Source organism: Alexandromys fortis, unplaced genomic scaffold, assembly GCF_014885135.2.
Source record: "Alexandromys fortis isolate MF-2015 unplaced genomic scaffold, M_Fortis_MF-2015_v1.1 scaffold_154, whole genome shotgun sequence".
NCBI lineage: Eukaryota > Metazoa > Chordata > Mammalia > Rodentia > Cricetidae > Alexandromys > Alexandromys fortis.
Genome location: NW_026068040.1, coordinates 1,856,094 through 1,882,230, shown reverse-complemented (window position 1 = coordinate 1,882,230; position 26,137 = coordinate 1,856,094). Strand labels below are relative to the sequence as shown.

Genomic DNA, 26,137 nt, shown 5'->3' with positions numbered 1-26,137 from the left:
ACCCACGGGCAAGGCTGACCCTGACGGAACCCCTCATAACAGCACAGCGTGTTTTAATCCTGAGAGATCTGCCTATTAATTCTGAGTGTTCAACTCAGAAGGAACTAGGAAAACGCACCAGTGCTGGAGAAAAAGCTAATGATGCTTCCAGTTCCTCCCAGGAGCTCCCCATCACTTCCTTCCTGGGAGACAGTGGTGTGTGTGTTCAGGGCATCTCTTCTCCCAGATAAATGTCTTTGCAGAAGGAAGGCATGCTACATTCACCTAAGGGACTAATCCAAAGAGCTTTCCCTAAATTTCACATGCAAATTGCTCCATCCTGAGAGAACTGGGATTTGTATGTACAAAGAGCCAATCAGGAACTAAGCTGCTCGGATTTGACACTTATTGATCCTGTATGAGTCCTCGGGGAAGCGTCATTCAACCATTTTCTTGCCCCATTTTACATTTTATAGAATATAGGATTGATTTTAAAAACAAACTTCTTACAGATTTTCTAAGTGGCTATAGGTTCATCTGATAAATCTTTGGACTGAAAAAGGCTGCTGGGAAAATCTCACGACTGTTGCCATAGTCATAATCACTGTAAAGCTCCTGTTGCGTCCCAGGGTGTTTTCCGTATCACAATTGCTCTTTATCTCATTCTGCGGTGCTCAGACTGACACCAGTTTCTTGTAATTCTCCGGCAGTGACTGTCACAATGTTTCTGCTTTAGAAACTAAACAGATTTCAATCCAAGTCAGGTGATGTAACAACTCTGCTTCAAGGTGGTATAAAGAGCAGCCCAAAGAATCACAGATCAAAATGCATGGCCTGCGTAGGTTTCCCTAGCTCTTCCAATGAATTCCTCAGTCCAGAGGGGGAGAGTGAGCTGGACGACAGCCCAGATGTAAAGATGCTCGCCCCGGTCCAGCTCAGACTAACACTGGTGAGCAGAGGAACAGGAGCCTCCAAGGCTTCCCTTCGGTCACACAGCTAAGAAATGGCAAAGCCATGGTTTCAACGGCATGAGCCATCTTCAGTCTGTCCTCCCCCAACCCTGCCTTAATGACACCCAAGAAAATAAAACACATAGCTCAGCACGGAGAGGAGATAGTCGTGTGGCGTAGGAAAAGTTGCCATTATCTCGTAAACACATCCGGAAGGATCGGCATGATATTTGATCTTGCTGTTGTTGTTTAAGTAACTAATTTAACAGCAAACAGAATGCTGTGGATTGCCATTCAAAGAAGAGAGACAGGGATAGAGGCGGGACTGGGGTAGAGATAAAGAAACGTGTGGAGAACAAAATCCTATACGGAAGCAAGCAGAACTCTAAAGAAGTAAGAAAATCCTAACTGCTCTCCAGAACCCAAAGAAGCTAGCGGGAAACGCGGTGTTATTTGAGAAAGATGTTTTCTGCTGAGGTGGTCTTCCATCTTGACAGCGTGTCACAGGACGCAATTCCCATGAGACCATGAAGTAAGAGGAAGTTTTTGCACACTGTCACAACATGGGCAGTAAAGATCAGGATGAGCCAGTGGGAGACCTGCTGGAATTTTACAGTCAGAAAAAAATCCCGAGTATTGATTCACAACTGGCTGAAGAAGAAGACCAAGCACAGAGAAGCTCCCTCTCTATGGCGGCAGAAGGGCAGGGCAGATGCTGTGCTGGTGACCACAGGCAGTGTTGTCAGCAATGGCCTGAAAACGATCAGGTTCACAGCAATAGACAGGCAGGCGTGCATCTCGCTGGCTGGTTTGGAAGGGGAAGACTCCACAAAAGGCAACAACCTGAAATGCGTACAGCAAACCTGATTTGTGGGCGCACTCCTGATATCAAAAGTACAGGGCAGAGATGAAAATGCCTTTTCTAAAATATCTTTACATCACTTGGGTGAGCGTGCAAACAACTTCCTTTGTTTCTGGAGAAAACAACAAATGGAGCAACCTGAGTCCCCTTCATGTGACATGCGCACTGCCCACAAAGAGCTCTCCTCCAGTCCCTGGGGCAGGGGCAGAGGAAAACCAATGGATTCTCCCTCTCAGCATTTCCCTGTCCATAACCAGACTCTGGAAAACTCAAGGATCCCTTGTAGGAATTTCACATGAAGAGCGACTCTCCTCACACCCAATGGAGAATCTGGCACTTGTGATTCCCTGGCATCCCAGAATTTCTCGGGCTGACTTGACTCTCACGTGACAATTTCATGTTAACTGTAATCATTTTTAGCTTGGATTTTAAGTACATTCACATAGTCCATAACCACTCCTGATACAACCAAAACAGGATTTCTGACCTATGGTGAACATTTCAAAGTGTTACCAAAATCTTTTATGATATTATACTATCTAAAAAAAATCCTCCATTTTGATTCAATTTTCAAACACAGCATGTAAAAACAATTTCTAAACTTGAAAGTACTATCCACACATCAAAACATGACTCAATTACACAAAATAAATTTGCACGTGTGTAATATAATTAAAGCTTACATAGAATGGCAGTAGTGGGATCTCTCACTGTGGGAAATCATGCTTTGGTAGAAATTTAAATTCCCTCATCTTACTTTAAAAGAGGAAGGGGGAACCCCATTATCTTCAACAGCCATCTTCACAATTAATTATATTACTGCACTCTTCGTGGAATGAAAAAAAATGCCTAAAGAATTACTAGGCTATTAATTGTGCATTTGCCTAATCAAACTGGCATTGTTGGACTTTTTGATCTGTTGGATGTAAGTTTTTAATCTGTTCGATATACAATTACCATGTACTACAGGAATTTTAATGAAATCAACGTCTTAAAAGCCTTAAACATATCAGTAAAACCAAAGACATTTTAGGAGCATGATAAAATCCCAAGTCCTGGTATTCTAAATTGAGCTGCTAAACTTTCTGTATGGCTCGGACATAATATTTCCCTACATAAAGAGAATGCTGTAAACACTCGATAAGTAATGGAAATTACATTTTATGTTTATTTTTCTAACCAAAAGAGCCACATATTTTTTGGTAACAAAAATTAGGAAACACAGCAAAGATATTTTTTAAAAGATAACCCACGATGTAATTGCACCAGGATATTTCCAGGCGCTTCCTGCCAGCTCTTCTGTCACTCACTGCACTCCATGTCCCTATGTCCGTGTGACACGAGTGTGACCGCATCTGTACATGCAGGTATGTGTGCGCACATGCATGTGGCATCACATCTGTACATGCAGGTATGTGTGCGCACATGCGTGTGGCATCACGTCTGTACATGCAGGTATGTGTGCGCACATGCGTGTGGCATCACGTCTTCCTCAGTTGCTCTCTGTCAAAGAGCATCTCTCTCCTTAAGTGTGAACTCACGGATTAGGCTGGACTCACTGGCTGGTGGTGCCCAGCTCCACTCCCCAAGCACTAGGGTGACCACCGAGTGCCATCATGCTACACCTTCAATGGCCACTAGGAATCCAAAATCAGGTCTTCCAGACTGTTGGCCCCTCTAATTTTCAGACTGTTGAAATCAATATATATGTGTGTGTGTGTGTGTGTGTGTGTGTGATTTAATACTCTGTTATTGAAAATATTTTATTTTGCAGTCATCTTTTAAAAGATTACCCTTGTGGGAGAGACTGTTCATTGCCGTCTCCATAGCACCTGAAACACCGCCTGCTGGCCCAGGCGCTCTCTGTCTATTTGTTGGCTAATTCATCAACAGGCGATTTATTGCATCATTGATAATGACAGGAACACTGGATGTTAGGTTATGTTCAACTTTCCACAATCACAGGCAATCCTATATATCTTGGAGGATAAACCTTTACTGGGATATAGAATTATTCATAGAGGATCAAATTCTAGAAGGTGAATTATTTGACCAACGTTAATATACATGACTCTAAGACTCTTAACACCTACCATCCAACTACTTCTACCAAAGCAGGACCTATGGAGTGCCTGTTTCAGCACACCTTCCACAACACTGGGAAGTCTTTAAGAAGAAAAAAGAAAAAAAAAACCCTACATGAAGGACTAGAGACATGGCTCAGCAGTTAAGATCACTGGGTGCTTTTCTAGAGAACCTGGGTTCAATTCCCAGTACTCACATGGCAGCTCACAACTGTCTGTAGCTCCTGTTACAGACATATATGTAGGTGAAACACCAATACACATTTTAAAAAAGGGAAAGGAAAATCAGATGCATAAATAAAAATCTAATCACACATAAACAAGAAATTGTTATCTGAATCTTTAAATACTAATATTGAGCACAATTCTAAATATGCACTAAGTATTCAGATGTCCTGTTTTCTGGCCCTATCACTCAACTACTCTGCACTCTCATTCCCTCAACACATGTCATACTTCTCTATAAAACATGAGCTATGTTCACATATACAAAACTGATAACACTAATATTTTCTGTGCATAGCATGTATGTTTAAGGTATATATGCATGTCTCTAAGTGTGTATCTATGTGTGTGGGTGTGTCTGTGTGTATGTGTCTATGTCTCTCTGTGTATATGTGTGTGTCTGTATCTCTGTATGTCTCTGCGTGTGTGTGTCTGTGTGTGGATGTGTCTGTGTGTATGTATATGTGTGTGGTGTGTATGTCTGTGTGTCTCTGTGTATGTATGTGTGGCTGGTGTGTATGTCTGTATGTGTCTGTGTATATGTGTGTGTGCATGTGTGTGTGTGTGTGTGGTCATGTGTATTCATAGCTGAATGCCGCTGCGTGTTTGCAGCTGTCTGTGGAGCCCAGAGACCAACATCATTTGTCTTCCTCAATGGTCTCTACTTCATGATGTGAGACAGGGTCTCACCAACTTTAGAATGGACAGCCACCAAGATCTGGAGATCCCCTTTCTTTGCTCTCACCCCAACACTAGAGTGACAGATACGTGTCACCAGGCTGAGATTTTACAATTTCTAGGGATCCAAACTCATGTCCTCCGCAAGCACCTTACTCACTGAGCCACTTCCTCGGCCCAAGTTTGATAATATTTCAAATGTTACTTACAGCACTATATGATGCATGCATTTATATGTGTGCACATGTATATTCATGTCCATGCATATATGTGTACACATACATACACACTGAAGGAGCGTGAGAAAATGCAGGCTAAGGAGAGAGGAAGAGAATAGTTCGGTTCAGTGGTAGGGAACCTGGAAAAGAGAAAAGGGCCAGCCAAATTCTCAGACTTTATGTACATGCTATGTTTGGAAGACCACAAGTAGAATGTAATGTATGAGCATACTACTGTGTTCTTCAGCTTCATCCCACATCATCAGATCTCCTCCAGGACACTTTGAACACAGGATACTATGGTGGGTAAGGGAATGGACGGTGTAGCCAGACAAGGATGGGACCAGATCTAACCTCCAGCATCCTTGATGATTCTGCTTCTTGAAGTCCTGTGCTATGGACAAACTGAAGGCAACAGTATCCACTGCAGATGAAGGATTGTTTAAATTAAATGAATTAATATCAATTATTAATAAAATGATGATAACAGAGTCTTTAAAAGTATTTTCCAATAAGGTAAAAAGTTACTGTGCTTATTATTTTTATGGTGTGTGTGTGTGTGTGTGTGGACCTGGGTGTGATGTGCCCTGTGTCACAGGTTCACATCTTTTTATTTTATTCTACTGATGAGGCTGAATTCCTTATTCCTTTTATTTCATTCATTCATTCATTGGCCCAATGCCTTATTAAGTGCTACTATGTGCTTGTTTTATACGAGATATTGAATTTTGGTCTTTTATATTCCTTCTAGTTTACCATTTGCCTTTTAATTCTGTTTATGGCAAATGTCAACATATAAGACTATTAAATTTTCATGTAACTTATGCTATTTTCTGTCACACACATGCCTTTTAAGAATGTACTCACACCTTCCTTCTTTACCTGTAGGGGTCCTTTTACTATTTGGAGTGGAAAGAGAATAAATCCCTGTTAGAAATGTTTTAGGCCTAAGATCGGAAGAAATGATAATTGGCTTCATGTAGTCCCAACGTTATAAAATGTTCACTGTACAGTGTAGTAGACTTCTCAAGGTCAGCGCTGGCTGATTTCTTTCTGGCGAGTACCACAGCAGAGGACACATAGTTGGCCCTCAATAACTGCTGAATTTGCTCAATTAAAGAAAACGGCGCTGTCAGGACAGGCACGGGGCTTCAGAGCAGAGAATCAAGACATTGATTGGATTGGCATCATGGGAACACAGAGGAATCACTGAGAAGGCTCAGAATCAACCCTCCTGCAGAACTGGCGCTCTGGGTGAAGAGGATCAACGTGTGCTCTTACTATTGCTTTGCAAGACCCAGATCCCACCGTCTACCGCTGTACTTGGCGGTGTTTCTCCAAGCATCTTCGGAGCTGCATGCTGGAGCAGGATGCTTCAGCTGCGAAGAAGATTTGTGATGAAATTAGCTGCCCAAAGTGACTTTATCTTTCCCCAAAACACCTGCTTGCCAGAGTTCGGTGGTGCCAGTTTTCACAGACAATAGAATGGAAGCTAGGGACAGAGCTTGACTGGGGTGCTCAGATGGATAGTGGGGAACTAGAAAAGATGTCAATCATAGGAAGATAAATGAATAAATAAATAAAACAAAAATAAGTCCACATTCTGTCTTCCAGGACAAATACTGACTAGACAAGGTTTGCATTTAAGGTACAGAAAAAATTCTAATGTCTGGAGGGGGTCAAGAAGCAAGTAGGAAATATTCATGCATATTGAGAGGGCTTGGGCTGAGGGTGATAGGGGCAAAAAGTTGGAAAATGATGGGCCGGGAACAGTAAGTGGAAGGGCGAGCACAGCCTGTTGGTACAACAGCATGACTTGGCACCAATGCCAAACACCAAAAGCTGAGGCAGCACACAGCACCTGGGACCCTGCGGATGGTGATCACCTGCTGTCTTGAAGCCTTGCTCATTGGACACTAGTTTATTACTAGGTGCTTGGCAAAGCCCTCTGCCTCAGGATGTTTAAACATCCCACTAAACGTCTGCATGCTGTGGTAAAATGAACTAACTCGCACCATGATTCCAACGATTTCAATGACGTGTAGAACTCCCATGGACCGGCAGCAGGCTCCTTAATCTGGCTGTGATTGTGACTGAGTGTCTTCTAGGCAAGATGGTCAACTCTGACCTCAGGAGAAAACCCAGGGCTCCCAGGCAAGCATCCCTATTTCTTCATGCTCAGAGACTCAGCTCAGACGAGCTAGCCATGGATCACAGTGAGGTCGGAGACACAGACTTTACTATCAGTGGTTCAGGGAGCAATGAAGTTGCTAAAGACTATAAATAATGAATGATATCGGTAGCCCAGGGAATCTGAACAGGCGAAAGGGCTCTCCCAGACCTCAGCTCAGACAGCAGCTGTGCCAGACTTCCTGTTTCCTAGATTGGTTTTTGCCTCGTGTTGTTTTTATCTGGAAACATTAATTGAAATGTTGAAATAAGATCCCAATCTTCACATCTTTGTGGGTCCTCTAGTGCTCATTCGGCACCTTTATTGTCTTACTTTACCATCAATGGAAAACCCCCTGCAGCTTTCACTCCATCCCAGCGACAGGAGTAACAGAGAACTGGAAAACTGAATGGAGAGCTTGGTGTCAGGCTGAGCCATTTACCAGCAGCAGGATACACAGAGCATGTAAAAACAGCTCTTTTATTCACGTGTGCATTACTCTACAGTGTTGAGGGCCCTCAAGCTTCAGGCAAAGTAACTTAGGTAAGTTTCTGAGTTCATTCAAAATCATTCTATTAGTTGCTCTTAATGAATGGTTCCTTCATTGTCAAATGTCTACTTTAGCAAGAGAGATTGGGGAGCATCTCCCTCATTCCTGATGAGATACTAGCGTGAGCGAACAGTCTTCAGGTCATTGCACCATCCACAATACTGGGCTACCTAATCCACAACTGTATGTAGTATAGCACTAGTGCACATGTGTCTACTTCCACTCTTCCACAGTTCCCTACCTTTGCTGAGGACCAACCATGGGCAGGTGTTTTTACTCTAAAGATGGAGATGTGCACTCCTACAAGTCATCTGTGCAAGAAGAACTTGAAAGATCAAAGGGTTGCCCAAGGCCATGGAGTTAGTATTCAAACCCAAGTCCATGATAAAAGCCTGAGTCTTTGTCCTGCGGTAGAGCCAAGTTTCTTCCCCATAATGGAAAGTAAAAATTTGCTCAGGGGATATGTCCTCATCCACTGCAATGTAATCTAAGCCTAACAGACTGGTTGCATGAGGAAGAATCCATGAAAGACATGTGATTCCCCCAGGAGACAGCCTCGGTGAGTATCTGCAGGGAAGGGATGAAGAAGGTTATTAGATTAATAAGTCAACAAGTGTAGTAACAAATCCTGAGACCTGCTGGGCTTGGAATAGGCATCGAACCAATTGCAGGGAGCTGAAGGAAAAAACAAGCAGATACCATGGAACTTGGAAAGAAAGGGGATAGGAAACTGAGAAAACATGATGAAGGACTTCAGACAGTAAAGGAACACTAATATGCATCCAAAACAAATGACAGCATACATGTGCTGGGAGCCTGGGAAACCTTGTTAGAGATATGCTCTGATGGAGAAAAAAGCTATCCAATTAAGCTGACACCTTAATCTAAGTAAGATTTATGATTACACTGAAATTTGAGATTATCCACCATGTAATCAACTGTATCTAAATAGAAAAATGGTGTAGCTAAAAATGGGAAAACATATGAACTACAGCCTTCAAATGAAGGACAATGCTATGCAACATTCTAAACTACATAGATGCTGTATACATATATTACATATAGATCATTTTACAGATACTCTAATCGGTTTCTCCATAACTATGCTTTAAGCAAAGAAGTTGATTAAATACTTATTTCTTGTGTTTGATGTTCAAAAAAACAAACAAACAGCACAATAAATTATTCAATTAAAGGCCATTTCTATTTCATTCCAGAGTGAATAGAGCATGTTGAATTGGCTTAGAAAAAAAAAAAACAGCACAAACTACACTAATCTTCATTTTCCTGGCATGTTATTATACACCGGTGAAGCCAACCTCAGCGCCAGAGGAGGCTGTTAGAGATAATGCCTGCAGCTATCTTCTAAGATGCAAGAACGAAACACCAACAGTAGAGTTGAAGAAATGTGTAAACTACTTTAGCTCTGCTTTTAAAACCATCTTGCTTTCAGCCTAGTTTTGAAGTCCTATGAGTAATATCAACAAATATTTTCCCCTAAGTCAATTAGATAATATAGTTTATTGGTAATGTTCCCCATATATGCTATACCCTTGACTTTACATCGTTTTCTCTACATGCATGGGAAGAAGACGAAGCCTGTTCCTTTCCCGCCACCACTTTGCATAATGCCCGCTCATTTTATCTCATTTTCTATTCACCTAGCAAAGGCTAAGCATCCATGCTGCGCCCTGCACTGTGAGAGGTGCGCAGCAGAGACGTAAATCCAGACACCATCACTAACACAGCAATCCTGTCTCAGAGTCATCGTCAAGAGGAAGCCTTCACCTGCTGAGCACTTCTCCCATCAGCCGCACCGCTAACAGAGGTACATTTTAGCCGGAAGTCTTTGCTGCTTTCATCATCAAGGGGCATTTTCTAAAGACCAATGTGTGGTTCAACAACAATGAATAAGATACCCCCTGCTCATCTGCCCCTCCCAGTTGGGCAAAGGAGATGTTGGTGTGGGGTTTATTTAGCTTCCCAATTCTTCCTCAAATGTGGAAGGTGGGTTGCAGTTTCATTCATTCTATTGCTGCGGTAAAATATGCTGGAAAAGGTAACTTCTAGAAGACAGGGTTCATTTGGCTTACTGCTCCAGGTTACACTCCATTACTGGGAAGAAGGCAAAGCCTGAACTCAAGCAGGGAGTCCCATCCCATCCCCAGTCATGGGCAGAGAGCAAGCAATGGCTCCGTGCTGCCTGCTTGCTCGAGTCACTAGCTTTCCTCACTCTTACACAGTTCCCAGCCATGAAGTGATGTCGCATGCACTTAGCCGCGGTCTTTACAATAATTAACAATCAAGACCATCTCCCCACAGGCACAGCCACGGGCCCAATTGATCTAGATAATTCCTCATCAGGGTTCTGTTCCCTGATGATTCTATGTCAGGTCAAATTAACAATCCAAACTAACTAGAACAGAAAGTAAGAATGAAACAGTACCAAAATCGGTCCTGGTTATCTTTCACTGGAATCAAGATGCTTAAGAGTTGAAATGCACACTGTAGAATAATGGAAGCATACCTGCGAGCATGCTCGCCCTGGCATCTGAAGATCCTTCTCTTCCCTTCCCTTCGTGATACCACTGGACACATTCTACGGCCTTAGCAAGAGGCTTCTCACCTCTCCAAATATGTTCAACATATCACTACCTTAGACCTTTTCTTGTTTGAATGAGGAGCTGGAACCCTGCGTCTTATCTCTGGGACTTTAATATTTCACTCATTGGACAGATGCTTGCTGAGTTTATGGACTTACTAAGAAGTATTCTGAATGATGAGGATTCCACAGTAACAAGACTAATACAAAAAAGAAGACAACCCAACCCTTCCCTCAGCTTCCATTGGTAATAAACATGAGTGTGTGCAGCCCACAGACGCATGAGAAACATTTACAGGCTAGCTCACGGTCCTGCTCCTGTGGAAACACATCAGAGCTGCACACAGAAGCAGTGATCACAGTGCGGTATGTGGTGGTGGTGGGAGGGGCGGTGGAGTTGAGGTTCTACAGGATTGGAAGAGGACAGGAGTCAGGATAAGAAAGACTGGTACTTACTGAGAACAGCACAGCTGAAAACAAGATGAGAGAACAGGGCTCTGGACAATGACAAGCTCTAGGACATCAGTTTTCATGCTCTACGCAGACGACTCTAAAGCACTAAGAACCCACACAGACAAATTTTTGATTATCTCAATTGTAAATATTTGGCATGATGGAAATTATTAAAATAGAATCATCTGACATGCAAGCATCTATATGTACAACTCTTCTTGCTGCCAGAATAGAAGTGTCCCTATATGCCATAGTCCCCATAATCCATAGTATACACTCATGCACAACACACAAGCAAAGGCAACAGTGTCGATGCTCGTACGGGAGTGCTTTGACCTCACACCTTCTAAAAGGCATCTAGAAAGACATTCCGAGACTACAGGGCTGCCTCTGAGAACTGACAGCCCAGGATGTGGCTACAGACATGAATAACTTACCCACAGGTGGCTGTAAGAAGAAGGGCAATGAGACACGACTGAGAAGCCATGGAGGAGAAAGACTAAGCCTGAGTGAGAGCACTGTTTCCATTAGAGCAAGACTGGGAAGGGGAGCTAACTGAGAAGGCTGGGGTTCAGAGGATTCTGTTCAGGACAGTGGGGGAGCTGAGCAGCCGCTGCCTGTGGACAGGGATGTGAACATCTCTCCAGCACTCACAAGTCGGAACTGCATGTGGACAGGGATGTGAACATCTCTCCAACACTCACCCAGTGTGACACTGTTAAAATATGGACCCCTGGTAAATAATTAAGTCACATGGACTCTGCTGTCATGAGTGGATTAGTCCTATTATGAAGGGGTTTGGAGTGATCACCCCAGTGCTTTCTGCCTTCCCATGTGCAGTCGTATGTGGACACAGCAACAATTGCCACCTCGGAAGCAGGAAGCAATCCTCACCAACTCTGACTCTGAGGAAGTGTAAGAGAGAAGGCTGCATTTCTACCATCCACATTATACTCACCCTAAGTGACACCTAAATTATATTTGCATGAGCTTACTGCTAGAAATAGAGTCCCCAGATAGGGGCTCCCCAATATCAGCTCTAGTATCCCTTCTACACAACAAATCTCACCAAAATGGAACTGCCATCTTCCAGAGCTCAGAGGTTATATAGGTCAGGGCTAAAGAGAGATGGCTGCAAAAATGGCTAGTCCCCAATGTTCAGAACTCTAGTCAGAGACTGTATTTTTGTTTCCCAGCCTCTCAGACCTGAATAATCACACAGAAACTATATTAATCACAACACTGTTTGGCCAATGGCTCAGGTGTATTTCTAGCTAGCTCTTGTATATCTTAAATTAAACCATTTCTATTAATCTTTGTATTGCCACGAGGCTATGACTTACCGGTAAGGTTCTGGCATCTCCTTCGGCTATAAAGCATCTCCCTGACTCTGCACTCTTTCTCCCTGCATTCAGTTTAATTTTCCTGCCTACCTATATTCTACCCTGCCATAAACCAATGTAGCTTCTTTATTAACCAATGGTAGTAAAATATATTCATAGCATACTAAGGTGAATCCCACATCACAGAACCTCCATATGAAGATCAATACCTGAGGTGACTTAACAACCAGGGATCCTAATCCCTCTAAAGACTCACTGACACCTGGCCTCAGAAGACCAGAATCCAGAACTGCCACCTGGAGAGAATGCAACCTGCCCATGCAAAAGGGATTCCTCCCAGCACGGCGGCTCCATGAGATCCAGATAACAAGGGGAAGCCCCACCAACTTCTGCATCCTGACCACGGGGGTCACAGATCATCAATCCTTGAACACTATTGATTAAAGCAGACATAAGTCTAACATATCTAAATGAAGGGGGATAGGTGCACAATGAGAAAAAAAATCAATAAAAAAATATGAGAAGCCAGAGTTAGGGAGATGACTTAGGGGCTAAAATACTTGTAACCAAAAAGCAAGTGTAAAAGCCAGAGTTCTAATCCCGGGTAGGCAGGCAGAGAAGGGACCCCTAGCTAGCAAGACTAACCATATTAATGAGTTCCAAGTTCAACTGAAAGGCCTTCCTTCAGCAAATACAGCAGAGAGAGACGGAGGAAGACTAACATATTGGCCTTGGCCTCCACACACATGCGTGCACCCACACACACAAGTATATCCACACACATATGAACACACACATGCACACATTCACACACACCCTCCCCACACACACACACACATCACACAAGCATGAGAAAAGAGAACAGAGGTCACATTTTTAAAACCAGATACTTTCGTTCAAAATTAGTAGTAGCTTGCAGACATTGAGAGATAAAATTTACAGAAACATAATAAAAACCCCTGAATAATCTTCTGTTCCTGCTCATTGCTGTCTGAGTATCCGTATTCACTCAAAATCCACACACATGCTTAACCCTCTAGTGTGGCTTTATTCGGGATGCAGTCTCTAAGAAGGGAATTAAGGCTAATCAGAGTTTTAAGAGTGGGACGCTGATCTAATAGGATCAATGTCCTCCTAAGAAGACACACAAGAGACTGAGTCTTAAATCAGAGTCAGTCCCTCCCTCTCCCTCCACCCCACCCTCTCCATTGCTTCCATTTATAATAAACTCAGCCTCACGATCTGTAGAGTAATTCATTTCTACTGCTTAACTTACCCAGTCTACCAGCCATGGCATTTTGTTAGAGCACCATGATCAAACTAATACACTGCCCCCTCTTCTTTTTTCAGTAGGATTATTACTAGGACAGAGTTTGAGTCAGTGCAGTCACTGACTTCACATGGCTGTGGGTGGGAGGGAGCAGGTTACACTTTTATGGCAGGGCTCTCCTCTGTACAGCCACACACAAGCTAGCGATTCGCTCCCAGCAGCGGCAGCCCTACGGGTGTCTGATTCTAGCCTCGTGCCTTCCCTCTCATAACTCAAATGACAGGGGGAGTGAAACACTGACAAAGAAGCTAAATTTATATTGCCTTGTTCGAGAGTTCCATTTGATGAAAATGGGCTCCCATACTGGAAAATTATACATTGAAAAGGAAACACTTAAATCTGCTGAAAAACTCAATTTTGAATGCCACTCTTTTAGTTAATAATGCCGAAGCTTCTGAAAAGGACGAGGTAGAAATTCCTGTAACTAATTTTGTCTTCTTGAGGCGAGCCATGCATTCCTCTCCATCTTTCCAGGTGGAATTTGTGAACATCAGTAAGATATAAACAGTAGACATCATGAGATAGCAAGAGGGAAAGAATTCACAGGTTCAACACAGAATAAACAAAGGGCATCTGCCATGTGACTGTGGAAAGTTTTTACCTACGTTATTTTCTTATGGTTTGTTGCCATTTTAAAGTGAACCAATAGGTAAAAACCACATTCTTTAATTAATGTTTAAATGATGAATTGAACCAAAAAACACCTAAATTATCCTGTCAAACTGTGTACAAGGTTTTCATATGGCCTGCTAATATTCTATATTCAAAAACTAGAGAAATCAAAGACAATAACTCTTGAATAGTCTAAGAAGTAGAAGAAGGAAGAAGAAAGGGAGGGAGGGGAAGGACGGAAGGAAGGGAAAAAGGAGGGAAGGAGAGAAGGAAAGGAGGAGGAGAAAGAGGGGGAAGAAAAGGAAGAGGAAGAGGAGAGGAAGAAGAGGAAGAGGAAGAAAAAGATGATGATGATGATGATTGATTGATTGATTGATTGATTCTTTAAACCCATACAAGAAGAAATCTAGTGACTTATTCTTTAAGTCTTCATTTGAAATTTAAGGGGAGCCTTTTATAAACAGCATTGCTATCAAACCAAGTATGGTGGTTTTTATCTGTAAGACCAACACTTGGGAGGCTAAGGCAGGAGGATTACTGCAAGTTCCTGGATAGTCTAGACTACAGAGTGAGACTCTTATCTCAGAACAAAATATCAGTCTTTATTAGGAGTCCCACAGTGCTAACTCTGAGGTGGAAAATGTCTGTACTTTTATGCCTAGGTCTGCTAGAGAAATACAGAGGACAGATTTCTAGCTGAACAATCAAGAAAGGGTGGTGTGCAAGGTTGGCCAGCAAAATGTACTGAGGGGGACCGTTTGCCAGCTCCAAGCTATGTCATCTCTGGGCTGCTGGTCTGTTGTCTCTATTTCTGTTGGCTCCTCAGAGAAGAGGTCACTTTACACAGAAACAGGAATTTCTTTCCTTTCACCATTCCTTCACCCTTTTGCTCCCTGTCTCCTCCAGTTGAAGTTTTCAAGTCACTTAGATCACTCCAGACCTAAGGCAGGAAAGAAAGAAAAGGTGGGAGCTGGTAGATCAGACGTTATACATCCTAAAAGCTTCACATTTTCTTCACAGGTGGGAAAGGAAAGACAAACCAATTCCTGCATGAATCTGAGCACATTAGAGAGCGCAGTGGCCAAAGACACCGCCATCTAGCTTGCAGGTCCCCTATTGGAGACGTGCACTATCCAATGTGGCAATGGGCTGAAAGAGCAGTGACATTTATAGAAAGCAGCTCAGGCCTATATGGGCTGGTGACACCTCTAAACAGTGATGCCCTGGTTCCCCAGAGGAGACAGAAAAGCTGACAGGAAAGGTATGCAGGAAGGCCTGTGGAAGGTCACAGCCTAACAGATCTCCCAAGCAGACACAATGATGAGGTCCAGGAAGAGCAAATCAGCTGCAGGGTGACATCCAAAAGAATAAGAGGGAGGAGACTCAACTCAGTAGACACCAGGGCACAATGCCCAGGTTCTCAGCATGCCAACATCAGAGCATCAGAGACAGTGAGGGTTACGCAGTGAAGGGATGACATGCCCTTCTCCCAGTATCACAGGACACTGAGCTGTCCCCTTCACACGGGCACCATTTTGGGACAGAGAGAGGGACAGCACTGAGGAGTGAGGGAAACTAGAGAAGAGTTTGTAAGCAGGACCGGTGTGCTCGATTGACGGGTTTGGATCCCATTTTCAACTGCAACAGGGCTTACAGATAAGGCAAAAGCAATTGCCAGAACTGTTTCATTCTATTGCCTTCAGAGTAGTGTGTACATTTGATGCAGGCTCCTCCCAATGCCAGTGATCTCAGGATCTCCACTGTACACAGGTGCTGTAACAGAGTCTTATTTTAAGTGTGGTCTGTGGGCAGGGTACGTGTTACCTGCTCCTGCTTAGATAAGTAGGTGGAAGTGAAGACTGCTGAGGAGATTCCTGCTGCCATGTGAAATGATCTCATGCTGATCTGTGATTGGTGGACACATCTCACCAAATGGGGAAGAGACAGGGACAGGCCAGCCCAGCGGGTGACTTGCCCCACAATTCATTGCGCTGTTTGACAACAGTTCAACCAGCCTTGGCTGACTAAAATAGTCCCTGACCACAGACCGTTTAAGAAGGACAAAGGTAGATCAAAAAGGACAACAGGAGTGCGCAGTCCCAATGTGACACCAATCTCAAAGTTAAATTTGGGTGTTATATTTAGGATCGCCACCGAGGACATTCCAAGTAAATGATGTGTTTATGACCCCCCTCACCCAAAATGGCAGTGTGTCACAGACTCAGACAGAAAAAATAAAAAGCAGTGACATTACTTTCTACAATAACAAGGGTGGCATTTGCATTGCAGAGGGAATTTAGTCTCAGCCAAATATCAAAGTGCGTGTAGTGGATGTTGCTCTTTTTGATGTGACCAATTTCAAAAGGTAATATTTGTGCTATCTTCTTGACTCTGTAATCACAGTGCCGTAAGCACCAGGAGTCTGGGCCTTGTTTTACATTGTATATGTTTAAACAGCATCATTAAAAAAAGGCAGTAGCAGCAGAGATCAGCAAAAACTTTTTCCTTGCTTAAAAACGTTATGAGCATGGTTTCAATTCGATGGTGATGGGAGAGGGGACTGAGGCCAAAGGACCTTATTAGATAGAGAGAACTGGAATCAGCGGTAGAAAGCAGCGCGCTCTCAGCATTTGAGCTGGACTTTCCCCTGCAGCCAAGGATGCCGCGGTAGGAGACTTAAACACCACCACATGTACTGCATCTTAGACGCGCGGACTGCGTAAGTTGTCAGACACGCACTGTTCTCTGATACTGCTACCACGGTTATAAGGCTCAAGAGGGAAATTTTTGTTTGTTTTTTATTTGTTTTTCGAGCTAGGGTTTCTCTGTGTCACTCTAGCTACCCTGGAAATCACTTTGTAGACCAGACAAACCTTGAACTTTTGAACTCACAGAGTTCGACCTCCCTCTGTGTCCTGAGTACTGAGATCAAAGGCAAGTGCCACCACTACTTGGCCTCATTGGAAGACTAATAGTTAAGCTTTCTTAACAAACTTTTTTCTTTTTATTATGTTTTATGAAACAAAAATAACTCAAATAATACCCCATTTCAAGATGGTCTACTAATATGCAAATGTCCATCAAGAGCCTGAGTCTTTGCCAACTTCCCACCACATGATATCCAGTCGTTCACCTCTGGACAATACCCCAGCCGTAAACATGCCAAGTGCCCTTACTTTACAGACAAGAAAAATCAGAGGTACCAGGGGCTGTCTTCCCAGGACAATGCTGAAAAGTAACCACTCCTGGCTATTGACCCTGAGCCCAGAGTAAGCAGTAAGCTAGAGCTACTCCTGGATCCGTCAGATATTCTCCGAGTGTAACAGTCATAGCAGCTAGTGCCACCGGGAAGGAAGGGACTTCGGTAAAACATGCTGCTATCGGCCTTTTCTCTCAGTGGCACAAAGTCACCTAAATCTCAAGTTAGTTTTAAGACACACATACAGAACGGTAGCTATTTTTCATTGATGATCAGACAGTATGTGAATTTTATATAATAAAAGGAGCGAAAATGGCAATCCCTGGTACACTATACGCAGACTGGTAAACAGCCACATTGGTGGTCCTTCATTGTGACAGTCTTGGACCAGGCTTCATTAAGTCTACCCGGAAAGAATACTGGGCCCCTGATAGAGACAGGGTTGAAGGCAGCTAGAGCTTCATAGAGAGACCTTGTGTCAGACGGCGGTGGAGGTGGGGAACAGAGAGACAGACAGAGGGGATTAGAGAGAGGGAGGAAAGGAGGTTGGGGAGAAAGAGAGGAGTGATATGGAGAGGGACAGAGAAAAGGGGGATGGAGAGAAAGAGAGAGGAGGGACAGAGGGAGAAGAGGGACAGAGAGAAAGATCACCAAATCAAGGCAGCAGCCTGCTCATTCCTCTAACTCTTCCAAGACCCTACCCCTTCACAGTTTCCCTCTGTGTTCTCCAGGTAACCTTTCTAAGAGATGAATAGAATGTAATCACTCATTCTTGGACAACTCCACATATCAGATGAACAGTCTGAACTTTCTCCTGGCATAGGAAACCCTACATCTTGCCTTCTCCAGTCTCCTGCTCCCTTCTCCACACACATGGCCACTATCTACACTTCAGTCCCTTGCGAAGTCCCTAGCAGTCCCCGGGATCTCCTGTTCGAGGATGCTCAGAAACACACCAAACCTCCCACCCCCTCCCAATCTTCTGAAGCTTCTTCCTCCTTTCAAGTTGTCCTACCCTTCCTTCCTGCCACTTCCACTGGCTTCTGTCCTCATAGCATCTTCCTTCCTGGTCCAGCACAATCGCTGTCTCTTAATCTTCCTTGGCACCAGCATGCACAGGGGCAAAAAGAGGTGGCTGTGGCCATAGGTCATAACCCGGATGCCACGCCCCAGGATCCACAACTGTACTTAATAATCTCAAACAAAACAAAACAAAATAAAAAACATGATTTTCTCATTTACACATCCATCATGGCAGCTAGTGCCCAAGAAGCTTCTGCAGGGGGATGGAGCATGGTCTATTTCTGCAGGGGATGGAGCATGGTCTATTTCTGCAGAAGAATGGAGCATGGTCTACTTCTGCAGGGGGATGAAGCATGGTCTACTTCTGCAGGGGATGGAGCATGGTCTACTTCTGCAGGGGATGAAGCATGATCTACTTCTGCAGGGGGATGAAGCATGGTCTACTTCTGCAGGGGAATGAGATACGGTCTACTTCTGCAGGGGATGAAGCATGGTCTACTTCTGCAGGGGGATGAAGCATGGTCTACTTCTGCAGGGGGATGAAACATGGTCTACTTCTGCAGGGGGATGGAGCATGGTCTACTTCTGCAGGGGATGAAGCATGGTCTACTTCTGCAGGGTAATGATGCATGGTCTATTTCTGCAGGGGAATGAGATACGGTCTACTACTGCAGGGGATGGAGCATGGTCTACTTCTGAAGAAGATGGAGCATGGTCTACTTCTGCAGGGGGATGAAGCATGGTCTACTTCTGCAGGGGGATGAAACATGGTCTACTTCTGCAGGGGGATGGAGCATGGTCTACTTCTGCAGGGGATGAAGCATGGTCTACTTCTGCAGGGTAATGATGCATGGTCTATTTCTGCAGGGGAATGAGATACGGTCTACTACTGCAGGGGATGGAGCATGGTCTACTTCTGAAGAAGATGGAGCATGGTCTACTTCTGCAGGGGGATGAAGCATGGTCTACTTCTGCAGGGGAATGGAGCATGGTCTACTTCTGCATGGGGATGGAGCATGGTCTTCTTCAGCAGGGGAATGATGCATGGTCTACTTCTGCAGGGGAATGGAGCATGGTCCTGAGCTTGTTTCTCCACTGAGTTTTTAATGAAAGAATCAGATTAGGCAACATCAAAGAACCTGGCCTGGGAAAGTGCTGCTTCATTGGAGCTTCCAACAAAAACACTGGATCTACTCCCCTCTGCCAGCTTATGATGTTTGTAAAGAATTAAAAAAAAAAAAAAAAACATATCATCTCACCATCTAGGCAACCTAAGGGGCTAGGTTTATGGACCTTCTACTTCAAGACACATACAAATAGTGAAAGTCACCATTAGTGAACCTGGATGGGGGTGACATACAACGTGGAACTATTAATTTTGCTAGTGTCATTTCATTATTACATAAGAGAGACGTCACTTGTCACAGTGAGTTCGCACTTTGATGTCACTTCTTTTCAAATTCCTTGCTGTCTACCAGGGTGCTGAAGTCAGGGACTCGACCAAGGACATGAGTCACACTTTCTCCTCAGTCCTCACTGGATGCCTTCAGGTTAAACACTGCTGAAATGAAGGATGGTGGGACATTAAATCTGATCCATTTTAATTGCTAGATATATTTAGACAGCATTCACCTTCCTGTAAAGCTAACAGCACTTCCATCATTCAGGGCTTCTTCACAGAGGACCCTGCATCAAAAGGTTTCCCATGGTCACACTTAAGAAATGCCAGCATTTCAGAAAGTGTAAGTCTGTTGAGACTGGAGCCCAGAATTGGCTCGGCCTTTCAGAGTCAATGGCAGCTGGACAGGCGGATTTCTATTGCTGCTGCTCTTATATTTGGTATTACTAACTACTCTCGCAAGTTAATGGAAAACAAATAATTTTCAAATGCCCTAAACTGTCTGCCACTGTAGAGCACTTAGCACAACAATATTAAATTCCATGGGATTCAGTTCTCAATTTCCTTCACTGGTATAAATTGATACTACCTTTTCTCTGTATAAGAAACCAATCAGGTTGCTGCAGAAGAAAGCATGACCCGAGGAGATCCTTTTGTTTGGCCACTGGTAGCCAGGCTAAGAGTTCAGATATATGGCTTTAATTACATAATGCGTTTGGCAACAAAGCAAGGGCACAATGGCCACTACAATGCAGTCATTTACCAGCTCACAACAGAAAAACAATACCTTGTTTTCCTTAATTCTTGCCTTCATGGCTAATACACTCTGAAGACAAGGAAAACTATAATAATATCGAAACCTTGGTGGAAAAAACTGATCACCTAAATGAGCTAATTTAAGCTTGTCAAATAATTCTGAGAAACATGTTGAGCCAAGTGTGGTGGTGCACACATGTAAATCCTAGCACTTGGGGTCTGAAGCAAGGAAGAGGGCTCCAGGGCGACCTGGATCACATGGAGAAACTGTATCAAAAATTACATAAATAGGGCCTGGGAGGTGTCTCAGTACACCAATCCTGGCCATCTGAGTTTGATACTTGACCCTCCTATGCTAAGAAAGAACTGGATCCCACTGGTTGTCCTCTGATTGCCATACCCAGGCTGTGGCAAGACATCCACTCCATATACAAAATAAATAAAGGTAACAAGAAGAAATAAACACATCCATTCATGCTGCCATCTTTACTACTGAAGTTACTATGTCTACCTTCCAAAGTTAGTGTACAGAAAGCACACCATTAATCCTGACGAGTGCTTTCCCATGTGTGTAACTTATAAAAAACTACCTCAGAAGTTCACAGTGAGAGATTTGCGGGCAGTGTTTTTTGAGAGGAACAGTGCAAGATGTTATACTGTGCTAATAAAATGCTACAAAGTTTCTCTAAGGAGTTGTAACTTAACTTCTTTTTTAATTGTCTCTTTTAGAAGTTAGTATTCAGGGGATTGACTTTGTAACTGGAAGCAACTGTGTTGATTCTGGGCCACAACTTTTGATATGGCAATAGTACCTACCTTCCGGGAACCACAGACTTCCACAAAGCCACAGCTGTGCAGCATTCGGTGTCTAACACATCGTGGACTCTAGATCTCTTTACTTCTTCCCTCTCCCACACAAAGCTCACCAGTCAAAACCCAAATGTCAAGCTGGCTTTTATTACACAGAGCATAGTGTGATGTCACCAGGTCTCCGTGTGACATAAAAATAAAACAGAGCAAGGGGTGGTAAGGGCACACTCTTTAACCCTCCCCCACCTTTCTCATCGATGCTTTATAAAAGTATATAACACATAAAAGCATCTACATCTCTCATTTGCTAAAATTCACACAAAAACTCTAAGCAGTAACTTCTGTAACTGAAATGCTAAGGGTCATTCTCAAGTTCATGTATAGACCTCCAAAACCTACAATAAAAAAATTAAAATGGCAAAGGAATGAAGGAATACTAAAAAAAATGGCAAACATAGACGGCCATATAAATGCAGTTAGAGCATCTTTAGAAGAGGATGATACTTGAACATTCCATTCAGCCTAAATTCCAAATTTAAAGAAAATGCCAGTTAGTATTGTTTCCTTGCTGCAAAGTAAACTAGGAAGTGGCACATTTACAATAGAAAGATGGCCGTCTTCCTGAGCAGCACATTTGGTCCTGAGTGCTCACTACGCATTGCTTGACTATGATAAGCACCACTACCCCAAGCCTCCCAGTCAGAGGAAAGCCACAAGGTACAAGAACGGCACTGTTAATTACAGAGGCACCGATCCCAGTGTGCTGGGGCTCTTCTCAGCAACCACATCCCTATTGCAAAGGAACGGCTCAGAAGCAGATGTGAAACAACCAACAAACTGCTTAATTTAATTTGATTGGAAGGGATATTAAAGAGAACATCATACTCTTTCTTCCTCGCCTAAAACATTTACCCGAAAGTGTATCTGATGGTTTCTAAATGGATTGGGTTTAGCAGCTCAAGAAGAAAATGGGGGGAGGGGAGGGAGGACAGAGAAATGTGTTCTGAATTTTAATAGTATGTCACCCCACACGGGTGAGTCTTCACGTGTCATCTTGGAAGTGACTGCACGGACTGCAACAACTGATACAGTGCAGTTTCCCTGCTCAACCCTGCATGCGATTGCCATAGCTCATTCAATATTGTCTTGACAGGGGCCTTCAAGGCAAACCCCAGCTATGAATGTCGGTACGACACAAAAATTACAGATTAACCAAATCGTTCTAGCATGTGATAATACCATAAACGTATACCCCCTAAATTTTTGTGTGTTGATTCATTGTCATTCCTCAATTGCTCCTCTGCCTTATTTCTGAGACAGTGTTTCTAACTGAACCCAGAGTTCACCAGCTCAGCTGACCCGGCTACCTTGCAAGCCCTAGTAATCCACCTCCCCCACACTAGCATTGAAGGCACTGGTACACCTGGTTTTTGCAACATGGGTTTTGGGGATTGGAACTTGGATCCTCACGCTTGCAAGGATGCTGACTAAGCCATCTCCCCAGTTCCTCCCATCCATCCGTGAACTGAGATTAGCATCTTAAACAAGTAATGCTGAGATCTAGAACTTGAGGAAGGTAGCATCTCATAGAAAGATGGGCTACAGTCAACTGCAAAAAAGATTTAACTAAATAAAACATACACTGAAGAAAGTTGTACTAGCGTAGTCTGGAAAAGGCAGCAAGCACACCCCCCCCTTAGGATTTAATATAAGATACTAGAAAACAGCCTTTCAGTTGATTGTACCGTCAGACGATGTTAAAAATGTACGCCTGCCATGTTCATTACTTTCCTGTCAGTTTAATCCTTCTGTTTATATTTCAAAGGCACCTAATTCAGTACTATTTGAATTACTTAAAATCTCAGGGGTAGGGGGAACTCTAGACAATGTTATTCAAATACAAACAGAAAACATCAACTACTCAATACTTTATAATAAAATTTTGCAAAAGGTATAAGGTAAGCTCAAGCAATGTCCTCTGACAGAAAGTCATGTAAGCATCTTGACTCATTTACATATACACAATACATTCCTATACACGAATTATAGGTTTGTATGCAGTATTTAAAGAACAAAAACATTTGTACATTCTCAATAAGGCAGGAAGGACCTCAAAGGATACAACCATATATGTATACACACACACACACCGGGCTACCTCTAAACACTTGTTGTTTAGAAAAATATTTTATATGCAAGGAATAAGAATCATTAATGGGGGGCGGCACCAAAGTTACACACATTCCCTGTTTTCTCCTGTTGGAGGGGCTAAGACAGTCCAGTTTCTCTGATTTAGATTTTTTTGTACTGGAGGAATTCCGGTCTTATCTCAGCCAAGCAGATTAGGTGATCAGCTTTCAAAGTTACCATATATTTCTAAAAGACATACAAGTACATTTTGTTACAATAAAAAAAAAAAATACCCACTTCAGCATTCTGATAAAACCTGAGGGCAGCGCTGTGATTTTTTTTTTAATCAAACGGATGCTCTTAACATCAGGTGCGTTGCAGCGTGCAGCTGATAGGACAGACAGTGTGTGCCTGACACAATGCTTTCTTTCAGTGCTTTTACCTGGTGATAAATTTGGTTAAGCAAAGACAGTTGTATTTCTGAAGCAGGGGTACCATTGGGGAGGGGTAAATACATGGTCCCATGCCAAAAAGTGTACTGGAAATAAATGCACAAATCTAATAAAGAAGTGCTTTTCAAAGGGACAAATTCCCTGAGTCATTAAACAGGCTATCAACCAAAGACACGCTGTGCCACCTAGAGAAAAACTGGAAATTGTACATTGGTTCTTCCACTGCAAGCATTATTTCAAGAGTCTGAAACTTTTGGCATGGCCAGTAACCCAGCCACAGTCCATACTAGCTCCCCACGCTGCAGAATCAAGATCTTTTGAAAAAACAAACAAACAAACCCTGCCTTTTCTGTACAGCAGACTGGCTTCCTGCTTCCTTGCCACCCACCCATGCAGCACCATTTAACCTCCAGCACCAGCTGGTGGACACACTCAGGAAGACCCTGCATCCCAAAAGCCACTCGCTTCTAAAGCATCTTCCTTGAACAAGCCAGGGCAGGCTGGAGCAGAAGAAACAGGAGACTATAAACCCTGGTGGACCTTGACAGCCAGGAAGCCCTCTGGATCTGCACACCCCACAGCCCATGGGGCCTTGTAGGAAATTTTGGTGCACTCTGAGAACATCATATCCAGGTTACAGAGCTGAACTCCTGGCCAAACACTGCACAAGCCAAACGCCATAAAATGACAACAGAGCCAAGCATTTAGGTGCAAAAGGCCTTCAACTTTCCTCTCCGCGAGTCACTTCAAAGCAACGTGCCCAGTACACTTGTCAGGCCGAAGCATAAAAGGTCTGCAAAGCACCTGGCACCGAGTGCCATCTCTTAGAAAAAAAGTAGACGGTAATTATGAAAAGCCCGCAGTCCTGCGGTATTAACAAGAAAGCCAGGACTGCGTTGGGGCATAACTCATTTCCTAGGCAGTCACTACCAGTCCCAGACCCCTAGGCCTGCGGACAGCCCTCTCCGTCTCCCTTCCCCCCTCCAGTGACCCACGGCAGCGCCCCCTTTCCACCCCCACACTCTTCCCCCTTTTCCTCTTTTTCCTCCTCTTTTAAGAATCACCAGCAACTTCGGGCTTGGCAGCACCACCGTAGCCCAGCCAGAGGCGGGGACATCTCAAAGGCGGCCGCGGCAGAAGTAGGAAAGTTTGAAAAGTCACTTAAAACACTGCAAGATTCTCCCCCACCCCCCGCACCAGAAGCGCCTACCGCACAGACAGGAGCCCGGGTTCCACGTGCGAGCGGGCCCGGGAGCTGCTGGAGTTCCTCTAGGTCCTCGCCAGGAAAAGAAAAAAAAAATCTTTCCCCAAGCGAAAAGTTGCTTGCTGCAGCACCGTTTTCCTGCCCCCCTCGGCTTTCCCCCCCGCCCCAAGACCCCAAAATCCCTCTCGGAATTCGCAAGGTGCCACCTGGTCGGGAGCGCCCCCCCCCCCGCGAGGGCTCGGCGCCCCTCCCTTGCCGGCCCGAGGACAGGTCTCGAGAAGCTGAGGGACCGGGAGGCACCGGGGGCGCCCGACTCGGCCGCCAGGCTCGGCCGCGAGGCTCACCTCTCTCCTGCTCCTCCGCCTGCAAGCAGATGGGGATGTTCTTCTTCCAGCCCGGCATGGTGTCTGCTCCCTGAGCTTGCTCCGGGGTTCGCTCGCTCACTCGCTCGCTCTCTGGTCGCCGGCTGCGGGGCTCGCCGCGCCTCCTGGCTCACGCCCTCCGGCCGGTCGCAACACGCCCGGGGCTGCTCAGCGGGGCTGGGGCGCCGAGGCGACTCCCCGACACATGGAGGCGACGCCGAGCGCCCCGCTGCTCGCCTCCAAGTCGCCCCGGAGCTCCCCGGGGTGGCAGTGGCGGTGGCTGGCGGCCGGGCCGGCCGCACGATAGGCGGGCAGAGCGGGAGGGGCGAGAAGGGGGGGTGTCTGCAGCCGCGGTGGCGCGGTGTGGCCGCGAGGCCGGGGGACCCGAGCAGGCCGGTGCAGGACCGCCGAGCCCCCGGAGGTGGGCGCCGGCGGGAGCTCAGGGCTGGCGCCGCCTCGCTCCGCTCCTCCTCCTCGCCTCCTTCTTCCCCTTCCTCGTCCCTCCGCCGCCAGCAGGTGGGACTCGGAGCCGCCGCGGCCGCACAAAGCTCCTCAGGGCGGGCGGGACCGAGCTGCGGGCTCCCGGGGCGCCTGTCGCCGGAGCCTCTCCCCCGAGACGCGCGCGAGGCTGGGCGAGCACGGAGGGGCGCGCGCGCTCACACCCTCCACGCCCCGGCCGCCGGCCTGCGAGGCTCGCCCGGCCCGCCAGGTACGGAGCCTGGCAACCTGCCTCGGCTGCGGAGCCC

At 44.9% G+C, this 26,137-nt stretch overlaps 1 protein-coding gene across 4 annotated transcripts in view; it reads right to left on the bottom strand.

The window, feature by feature from the left end:
• Grip1 (glutamate receptor interacting protein 1) overlaps positions 1 to 25,575 on the bottom strand; it is a 632,754-nt gene extending 607,179 nt beyond the window's left edge. For all 4 annotated transcript variants that reach the window (XM_050165496.1, XM_050165498.1, XM_050165497.1 and 1 more), the window contains exon 1: positions 25,374 to 25,575. In XM_050165496.1, the coding sequence (XP_050021453.1) occupies positions 25,374 to 25,431 (58 nt within the window). In that variant the 5' untranslated portion in view covers positions 25,432 to 25,575. The remainder of the gene's footprint in view (positions 1 to 25,373) is intronic.
• Between the last annotated feature and the right edge of the window lie 562 nt (positions 25,576 to 26,137).